Below are 10,485 nucleotides of genomic sequence, written 5' to 3'. Positions count from 1 at the left end.
TTAGAAAACTTTAAAGATCATGTAGGAGGTACTAATAGTCCACATCATTATGCTACATACCGAGTTTTTGGATTTCAAAAGGAAAGGCTAAATGTTGAATACTTGTTATCGAAATCAAAGGACACAAATGAGGTTGCTTATCACACTTGAGTAACATCAGTTGTGAAATGTGTCTGATGGCTTTTAAAGGAAGGCTTAACTTTTCGCGGACATGATGAATCACCAGAGTCATTAGAAGGGGGCCACTTTCTTGAACTTTTGACATTTCTTTGCAATGAAAATGAAGAAGCGAATAAAGTTATGAACTTGAATGCTCTGAAAAATAATCAAATGATTTCCTACCAAATTCAAAAAGAAGTTATTAAAGCTTGTGCATCTGAAACACTCAAAGTTATTTTAAAAGAGCTTGATGGAAAGTTGTTTTCTTTGTTGGTTGATGAGTCTCGTGATTGTTCTGTGAAATAGCAAATGTCTTTGGTTGCAAGATTTGTGAATGAAAGTGGAGAAGTTCTTGAACGGTTTCTTGGGCTAGTACATGTTCAAGACACTTGTGCATAATCTTTTAAAAAAGAAGTTGATAATTTCTTTGCAATGAACGAATTATCTCTCTCTAGTATTAGAGGTCAAGGTTATGATGGAGCTTCGAATATGAGAGGCAAGCTTAGTGGGCTAAAAACACTCGTTTTAAGTGAAAATAAACACACACACTATATTCATTGTTTTGCTCACCAACTACAATTAGTGGTAGTTGCTGTTGCAGATGTTAACCAAATGGTGAGTGATTTTTTTAGCTATCTATCTCTCATTGTGAATGTTGTTGGTTCTTCATGTAAAAGAAGAGAAATTCTCAATCAAATTCAACATAAGAAAGTAGTTCAGTCTTTAGAAAGTGGAGAACTTACTTCAGGAAAAGACAAAAATCAAGAAACGAGTTTAGCTCGACTAGGTGATACACGATGGGGTTCTCACTATACTGCTTTTTCACATTTCATTAGTATGTGGAGTTCAGTTAAACAAGTGCTTGAGGTTTTAAATGTTGATTCCACTGATCGTAAGATTAAAAACAGTGTGTGTGGTTTGCTTAGAAGAATGTATAATTATGAAATTGTCTTCATTGCTCATATGATGAAAGACATACTCGGAATGACAAATATTTTATCAAAATGTCTACAAATGAAGAATCAAAATATTGCTAATGCTTTACGAATGATCCAAATGACAAAAGACAATTTGAAAGACTACTTAATGAATGGGTGAGATCAGTTATGCAAAAAAGTCAGTGATTTTTGTGTAGCCAATGACATTGAAGTGCCAAATATGGATGACATTATGAATGACCAGGCTAAAAGGTTACTTGATGGTGGACCAAGAACTTATTTTCGTCATTTTAACAAGGAGATTTTTGTGGAGGTACTATGTTTTTCTTGTTCTTTTTACATATAATGTTATAACTTATAACTATTATTAAATATTTTGTTGACTTTTTTTTATATTTACTTAATGCACGGTTATTGCTCGACTTATTATTGAATTCGATAGTCGCTTTTCTGAATCGAATACAGAACTACTTGTGTGCATGTCCTGTCTTGATCCTACAAATTCATTTGAGAATTTTGATTTTCAATGAGTACTTCGGCTTGCTGAGTTATATTCAGCAGATTTTTCCTATTGTGATCTATCTCAGCTCAAAGATGAACTTAAACTGTTCATTTATGAAATGAGATCGAATGAAATATTCTCTAGTATGAATGATGTTGGAGTACTTGCAAAGAAGATGGTTGAGCTAAAGTATCACTCTCTGTTTCCTTTCACATACTAGCTTATTGAGTTGATTTTGATCTTACGAGTTGCAACAGCTTCTGTTGAAAGATCTTTCTCTGCAATGAAACTTATTAAGACGGATTTGCGCAACAACATGGGTGATGACTTTCTCGAAGATTGTATGATGTGTTATGTTGAAAAAATAATTTTTGTTGGTATTGAGAATGAAGCGATTGTGCGCAATTTTCAAGCTATGACATCTCAAAGGAATAAATTGCCACATTCTCAGCATTACTTATCTTCTTCGAGGCGGTTGAAGGTCAAGAAACATTAATTTTTTTTACTGTAAGTAACGAGAACTATTTATTAGCAATTTATGAAGAATTTGTTTTTTTTGAATTTTTTCGAATGTATTTGTTTTTTTTTTCTTGCACATAATTTAGCCCCCCCGACTATTGGGTCCTGGCTCCGCCCCTGACCAAAGTCAATATGATTAATTTCATTCAGTAACTCCCTCTTCCATTTTTCACATCTCTAAATCTGACAAGATTGAAATTAGAGCATTTAGAAAAGGCCCTTAGTCAATTCTTTAAAAATAATATAAACAATCTTTTTAAAATATATATATATATATAAACAGTTGACTAGTAGTCATTTAAAAAGATTATAATATGAATCATTTCCAATAATAACTCCCTCTTTAGTTTAGGAATTCCTAACCAAATACCTAAATAAAAGTAGATGTTAGTCGCTCTGCCAATAAGGTTGTCCATCATTTAGCGGGTATATCTTATTTTTTGTCTGAGTGTTCAGTTTGGTCATTTAGACCTCCTGATTTTCTGCTTGATGCTTTGTACTGTGATGTTTCTTCTTAAATGATATTCATCTCGGTTTCAAAAAAACAATAAGAGTAGAAAAGGCACCCCTTAATCCGTTAGATAGAGATGCTATTATGGTAGAAAGGTAATTTCCAGTGCCTCTGTCATCAAGCCAAACAGGCCTTTAGTTTATTGAGAAAGCCAGGAGAGATGGCAACAGCAACAACCTCATCCCCTTTCTCATGCACCTCTCTCACTTTCAGACCCACCATTTCCAACCTCTCCCTCCACCCTTCTCCACACCTTCCATTCTCTCGCCAATCCTTCCCTTTTCATCACTTCACCACTCCTTTTAAAGCCCCCTCCTTCATCATTTACTATACCAAGGTAAGCTCTTTCATTCCCTATCTCTTACTCATCTCTTGACTTCATCTTTTCTATCAACGATATTTTTTTTCTCAGTCGGATGGTTCAGCTAGTGACCACGGCGACGAGATCGGTGAAGCCTTCTTCGATGATAATTACTTGACTGATTACGACACTGATGAAGATGAGACAGAGAGCAGTATTGATTTGCTTATCAGATTCTTCCAGAGCATGTTTAAGAAGGTCTCTAGGCGTGCTAAGAAAGCTTCTCGACTGATCTTGCCCTCTGTAATTTCACCACAGTTGGTAATTTTACTTGCTCTTCAGCTGATTAATGGTTGTCAATTGTCAGTTAGGAAATCAATTTTGTACTCTTTAGTTGCTTGTAGTTTGCGATGACGATTTGTAGAAAACTGCTCTGTGATTTGCTTTGATTTGGCGAGGGTGAAGGAGATTATTTATGAATTAAATGCTTCTCTTTTGTTCTTGTGCCAAAAGCTAGTGTAATAGATAAACAATTTGGTAATTTGTCAACAAGCTAGCAAATTCAATTCTCTGTTGTACTCATGAGGTGTGCTGTTTATGTTGTATGCATAGAGCTGGAAAATGCGTACTCTGAATTTCGTTGAAATAGGCACTTTAACTGGGATTATATGTTTGAACCAGAGCTTTTCAGTTAGGACTTGATATATAAAAAATTGGTGGTCATAAAAGGACTTAAAGAAAAACTAGTGCACCAGATAATCAAGAATGTCATGCATTTCTGAACATCAAACTATCAAAGTTGTAGTTAATGTTCAAATTAGCGGTTTTCTTTTCTATACAAACAACATTCAGTTTCTTATTTTGATGGTAATTGACGGACTTCAATGTGTCTTCATCATGATTTGAAGTGGATGTGTTGTTCACTTATTATCAAATAATGTGTATAATGAAGGAAAAGAAAACAAGGAAATGCAGTTGGCTGAAATGTTCTTCAGTTTTGCTACATAAGGCATTTTTGCACATAGCGGCCAAACCAATGCTTGTACAAATGTACTAGTGATATCAGTTAATTTCATTCTGTATAGTGATTTTTTTGAAACTTCGAATCAAAAGAGGGGATCATGGATATCTATCCTTCCATGCCAGTTGTACTGTTAACATTCATAATAACATCGTATGCCTATTGTCCCTGTTGAAAATTTACCAACATACCCAATAATATAACCTTCTGCACTAGGATTTACTATCAGGTTACCTCAATGAATCTAACAGAAAACAGTTTCGATCTTAAGAGAGGAAAAATGAGAATGTATGATCTTTTATGATGATATTGGAATCTGTCTGGAGGATGTTATGAAAGGAACACGAAGGAGAGTTTAGCATGGAACATGTCTTGTGAGAAAGTGTTATAACTCCACAGTTATTATGAGTTGCAATTGACAAGTGATTACTTATATCATGTGATGACAATACTTTATCACTGATCTTAGCATCAATCACTAATAGGAAAGCTTTACGGAATATGTTGGTAGTGTCGCGATAACTTCTATCTAGTTAAGAGCTTCAGCATTAGCGTCATGATTGTTACTTGATCAACTTGAAATAAAGGAAACTTCTGCTTAAAATATACTGAAATTTCCCACATTGGATGCTTTGCAGTCTCGCCGCAAGCTGGTGCAACCTGTTTGTTCTAGTATATAATATGGTTTCTGGATGCGTATACATTCCCAGGTTATTTTTTTTTACCAGAATAAGCAATAGGGTATGCATCACCATGTCACTGTAAATTGCAACTATCCTACATGCTAATAGTGTTGGCAACTCAATGTTTTTGCCCATTTTGAGGTTCTGAGCAATTTATTATACTCTCTGCCTGTCATTTATAGTATCACATATTATTTAGTATTTGCTGTATTCTCATCCTTCCTTTTTCCAAATTCAGGTGTCTTTTGCTGTTGATGGGATTCTACTACTGGGTGCACTTTCAATTGTTAAAGCGCTGCTTGAGGTATCAGTATTTGGATGTCTTTTACTGTTACAGAAGCATTCAGTAGATGAATTTAGATCAACCATCCTAAGATCATTCAGTAGATGAATAATTTCTGTATGATTAAAAATGAATATTACAGGTGGTTTGCACCCTGGGAAGCACTGTCTTGACAGCAGTCCTGCTTCTGCGGGTGATATGGGCTGCCATTTCCTACTTTCAGTCTAGTGGGAATACCTTTAACCAGGGTCGAAATTCCTTTGGTGGCTCACAGCCGGTGACATAATATCCCTTGAGGGTGAAGTACCTTTCAGTTTATTTGATTTTTCTACATGCCAGAAGTAGTAGTAGTAATATGTGCTACAAAATTCTGGTCCAACTGTGAATGGAAGATGTAAATTTGAGAGAGTATGGAGAAGAAAAAGTTCAATTGATTGATGCCATAATATGTAGTATATGTATAATTTTTGTTCAAGTTATTGAATTTTCTAGGATAAAATCCAATAACGTTTCCAAACAAGATCAATTTTATCTAAAATTTAAAAAAACCCTCCAAACATTAGTTAATCTACTGTGTTACTAGTACAGAAAAACCTTTCAAAATGACATAAATTAAGTATGAAAAACTGTCTAAAATATTTATGTTATTAACTACTTGTCAAAATGCATGAAACTACTAGAATTTATCAACAAAGTTGTTTGGAAGACCTGATATGATAATTGATTAACGGTTAAACTAGTCAGTTTTATTTATCATTTCGTACATTAGGTTTAAACTCACACTTCCCAAAAACTATAAAAGTAAATTTGAACCTGATCCCAATTTTCTATAAATGGTATCAACCATAGTTTCAACTTGGAATTTGCTGCAGAATATTTATCCTGTGATATAAATTAAAGGAAAAGTTAAGAGTTTACAGAATGATTTTTTACATCTTCATCACACACACTTCCAAGAAAACTGAAGAACTTGCCAAACTCAGCCAAGCTTGAAGATTAGAACTTGATTAAAATTTTCATTATAAATTGTGGTGCCTATATTTTATACAACACAAAGCTGATTTTAAAGCATAAACTAAACTGTTTGTTATACATAGAGAATCTAAAAGACAGCTCAAAAGGCCTTCTTTATTTGAACAGGCTTCACCTTCTCAGCAAACCCAAATGTGTTTTACTCTGATTTCTAGGAGACACTTACACATATTAGTACAGAAAAAAGTATAGGAAGCCTGCAACCCCAAGGAATTGGAATAAAGAATAATTTCCAAGCAGTCTTTTACACAGCAACCAAATTTGATGCTCAAGTGGAAATAGTAACATACTGAGGGTATATATTCTGATAGCATTTTGATGCTCTTTTTTAACTAATGCATAATGTCTTTTCAGATCATTATCATGTTCTTTCAAAACCACCACCAACCTGCATATGCAGCCATTCTGGTGATGCACCACGGCTGTAGTCCCGTGTGCCTTGTGAACCGAATGTCATTCCCATAGCGTCGAATGCCTGTTGACCGAACTGATACCAAAAAACTTGATTCGTAAGAATCACAAGCAAACCATCTTTCTGTATAAATAAATCTATTCTATGCGTTAACCGCAAACATTTTATTCTAATCGACAGTACTAGTAAAAGATTTGGAGAATGAATACAAAATTCATGATGAACTCTGATAGAAAGTGCCCACAACTGACCTAGATGAGGCCATTAAACAGTGTTTTCTGATCATACAAAAATAGAGACCACATAAGAAATTTCAAAAGGTTTTCAATAACCTCTCTGAACTTTGGACACAAACTTTTAATGAAGACTAGATATTTAGATTAACAGTTTTGAGGCCACAAATACAGCTAGCAGAGGACAGTTTTTATATACATGTAACTGAATAGCGAAAATAAGTTGATGCTTTATAACTTACATCTTTAGAAGGAAATGCTTCAATTCCAGGACTCATTCTTGTATTTACAGCTTCAAGTTTCATTGAAAGGAACTGCAATTTCAAGCAATTTAAGACCTGGAAAAGGAAAAACGCAGAGAGTTGCGGAAAATAAGGATGTGTACCTCGACCTGGCGTTGTAAGGACTGGATATAGTTAATAATCTCATCAAGTACCAGTGCTTTACCAATTACCTGCATCAGAATACCCACCTTAGACAAACATATTCCAATTATAAATCTCAAAACTGTTCCATTGAGCCACAAGTTGAGCATATTCACCAACTAAAACTCAATCTTTGACCACAACATGAATAGGAAAATAAAGCAGCATACCTTATTACAACCAGGCACTAGATCCTGGAGAATTTTCATTCTTTCGCTTATCTTTTCTCTCCTTGCCTGTCCAAACAATACTTGTCATCAGAAAGTACAAATTGGCATATTAACAAATCTAATAACAAGCTCTTTTATGATATTTTCTGATTCTCTGATTCTCTAATTAGGAATAGAGAAAATTACTCGTTCTGCTAGACTGTGACTATCAGTAGCTTGTCCCCTTCTTGCTCGAACATGGATGTAATCCTGTTTAGGTGGTTCTAATGTTTGAGTATTCTGTTCCACATGCTTGCCTGAACTGCCTTCTGTTTCACTTCTACACTCATGATTCTCATCTTTATTTCCTACTGTTTTAATCCGCTTTGAATCAGAATCATCCTGCAAAATTCCGATTACAAAATCAGAAAAGATAGATATTGATACTCTAGTCTAGATGACCATAAAGAAAAATTTCTACTTTTAATAAGAAAAAGAAGTGAATTATTATGAGTCAACTTAATTAACAATTATTACTAATATAGATCAATAATTGAATTGATTAGCTGAAAAGACAGTCTCAAAAGGTTTAATAAGTACACAACTCACATCATAAAGACAGCAGCAAGGAGACAACAACTCTTTAATCAACATCAATAACTCTTTATGATTAACAATAAATCAGTTACTAAAAGTTAATGAATTCAAAGTACCATTCCATTGCCATTGCTAGAACACACCACCTTTGACGAATCATCCTCCAGACCACCCCGCCGTTTTCTTCCCCCGCCGCCCAAATCCATAGGATCATTATCCCCAAATTGACTACCTAAACTCTGCCCAAAGTGTCCTCTTCCGTTTCCATTCACCGGAAACTGCCAGATCTCCGAGAAATTGTAGGACCCATCATTCAGCATCCCCGGCGGATCCATAACACCAACTAGATTCGTATATCCAAATTCAAATTGAACAAAAAAAATTCACTTTCATCAACGAAATACTGCGTGTGTGTATTATAAAAATCAGAACTTTACAGGGTGTTAGCTTTTTAAGTAGTAATTGCACAATCCAGAAAAGGAGGAGAAGCCAATAAGCAAGCGAAAGGTGAGTATTAGATAGAAAGAAAAAGGGAGTGGTGTTTGTGAATGTATGTGCGATCTCCTTGGATAGTGGAGGTCGCTGTTGCAAAAAGAAGAAGATGAAGAAGAAAAAGAGAGAAAGTGAGAGATAGACAGAGACCTCGGGAGTTGCAAAGTAAGTCACTTCCAGTGAGGTTTTCTGGGAGGATCCAGCTCCTCCTTTTTATTCTCTTCTATCATCAACACGTTTACCTCACTTATACACCGTACGATCAGATTACTTCATCTGGTTATTCTTTATTCTTAAACTATCAACGGTGATGTTGACTCAATGGGTAATGAAAGGGGTATTTTTGGGTTTTTGTTGATGGGGTCACCACCTCCTAGCTTAGCTTATAGCTTGCACAAAGTACATATCCAATCTACTAAATTATTTTTATTTTTATTTATGAAAAGATGATTTTTCTGATATTTGATTTTTGATGAAGGCCTCCTGATTTTCATTTTGCTAATGATGAGTAATGATTGTATGTTAGGTTTATGAGAATGATGTAATGTACTTATATTATTTTGTGTTTACTAGGATAACGATGGGTTTGAGATCTTGATTTAGGACATAATCCTGATTCTTAACTTTAATTTCGAGGCCCACCATTTAATGGCCCACTAACAATTTGTTTTTAAAATATAGTAATATAAATAATTAATTCTTAAGCTTAAATGCATAATACAATCTTTGTGGAAACTTTTTTTTTTTTTAAATTCTAAACCAAAGATAAAAAGTATGTGGTAAAATTTCGAAACCTTTAATTTTGACGCAAAAATAATAATAATCAACTAACGTTCTATTATCCATGAGTAACATCAAACGATAAATACCTAACGGTAACAATAAACGCAAATAATAAACAAAAACATGTGAACCAAACATGCTCTTAATCGTTTAAGAAATTAGAGCATCTCCAATAAACTTTTAATTAAGTTCTTAAGTTACTTCCTCTATTTCAAAATAATTGTCACATTTTAGAGTTCTTATATTAAGCATCGGGTCTTCCATGTCACTTGGAAGACCTCCAATTTACATTTGGACACGTGTATTGTGATCTCACGTAATAATTAAAATAGTGGGACCTCTTATAATATACGTGGGTCCATGTTACATGTGTCAAAATATGTATGGAAGGTCCTCCATTTGACATGGAGAACCCGGTATTTCTAATAATTTGCCCACATTTTATCAAATTTTTCATATTATTTGTGGTTTAGTTTTTAAGACAAATTTTTTCTATTTTACCCTTATTAACGACTTTAATATTAATTACACCTTTTATCATTTGTAAAAATATGTATTATAATATCTAAAGATAATAATATAAAATTATTTAATAAAGAAAAACATGTATATTTATAATATATATTTAAAAATGTGTAAACATCAATGTTTCAAGAACAATATCATTGAAATAACTCAAACAAATTGAATACAATGTTTATAAGTAATATAATTCACCAAAAGCTATGAAACAATGTCCTTAAAGTTTTGAACCATATCATGAAAACAAGTAGAGAACGCCATTAAACCAACATATCCGAAAATAATAAACAAAATTCACGAAAAAATATGCGACAATATTCAAAAGTGAATTACAATAAAGGAAAAAATTAATAATAATAAAAAATTTTGTTCATCGTCACTTAGGTGGCGTCCAAACTGCCTAAGCGAAGCCCAATCGGTTAAAAAACATATAGGGGCCAAAAACATGTCTAGAGGGACCAATCGAAGAAAATCGAGACAAATTCTCGATTTTGAGCGCCTAGATGGGGCCAAAGCGCGCCAGGCGGCTTTGGTTTTGAATAGAGGTGACAAAAAGGTACACGATACGAATATTTAGTGTTAGTTTTTAACTTAGTATGTAATGTGTCATTTTCGGATCAACCCAAAAATGACACTAAAAATTTCGAGTCGTGTTCAGGTCAACCCGAGAAACACGAAAATGACACGGAAAGTTGAAATTACAAAATTTACCCTTATTTTATTTAGGGTTTCATCTGAATAAAAAAGTTAATTTATTAAGGATTTATTCCTTTTTGGTTTAGATTCTTCAAATAAGCCAGGTTATATTAGCATGTCGTGTCGTGTCAGTAGGTTGGACCGCATCGAGTTTACATATTTGAGTATTTAAGTGAAAAATCGTGTTGCGTCGTGTCATTTTTTTCGTGTTAGCAGGTCAAATCGTG

At 33.9% G+C, this 10,485-nt stretch overlaps 2 protein-coding genes across 2 annotated transcripts; one reads left to right on the top strand and one right to left on the bottom strand.

Annotated features, from left to right (window-relative positions):
* The first annotated feature begins 2,682 nt into the window (after positions 1 to 2,682).
* LOC136218099 (protein SHORT HYPOCOTYL IN WHITE LIGHT 1) lies at positions 2,683 to 5,392 on the top strand. Its single transcript, XM_066004854.1, has 4 exons — positions 2,683 to 2,966; positions 3,042 to 3,251; positions 4,873 to 4,938; positions 5,060 to 5,392. The coding sequence occupies exons 1-4, from the start codon at positions 2,790 to 2,792 to the stop codon at positions 5,201 to 5,203; spliced, it is 597 nt and encodes a 198-aa protein (XP_065860926.1). The 5' UTR covers positions 2,683 to 2,789; the 3' UTR covers positions 5,204 to 5,392.
* Positions 5,393 to 5,911: 519 nt separating this feature from the next.
* Positions 5,912 to 8,645, bottom strand: LOC136218098 (transcription factor BHLH089). The gene is made up of 6 exons (XM_066004853.1): positions 7,882 to 8,645; positions 7,376 to 7,570; positions 7,190 to 7,255; positions 6,980 to 7,048; positions 6,837 to 6,908; positions 5,912 to 6,436 (listed from the first exon to the last, which is right to left on the bottom strand). The coding sequence occupies exons 1-6, from the start codon at positions 8,098 to 8,100 to the stop codon at positions 6,311 to 6,313; spliced, it is 747 nt and encodes a 248-aa protein (XP_065860925.1). The 5' UTR covers positions 8,101 to 8,645; the 3' UTR covers positions 5,912 to 6,310.
* Positions 8,646 to 10,485: the final 1,840 nt, after the last annotated feature.

The sequence above is a fragment of the Euphorbia lathyris genome, chromosome 2 (genome assembly GCF_963576675.1).
Source record: "Euphorbia lathyris chromosome 2, ddEupLath1.1, whole genome shotgun sequence".
Taxonomy (NCBI): domain Eukaryota; kingdom Viridiplantae; phylum Streptophyta; class Magnoliopsida; order Malpighiales; family Euphorbiaceae; genus Euphorbia; species Euphorbia lathyris.
Note: the sequence above shows the minus strand (reverse complement) of the source record. Positions and strands in the feature narration are given on the sequence as shown.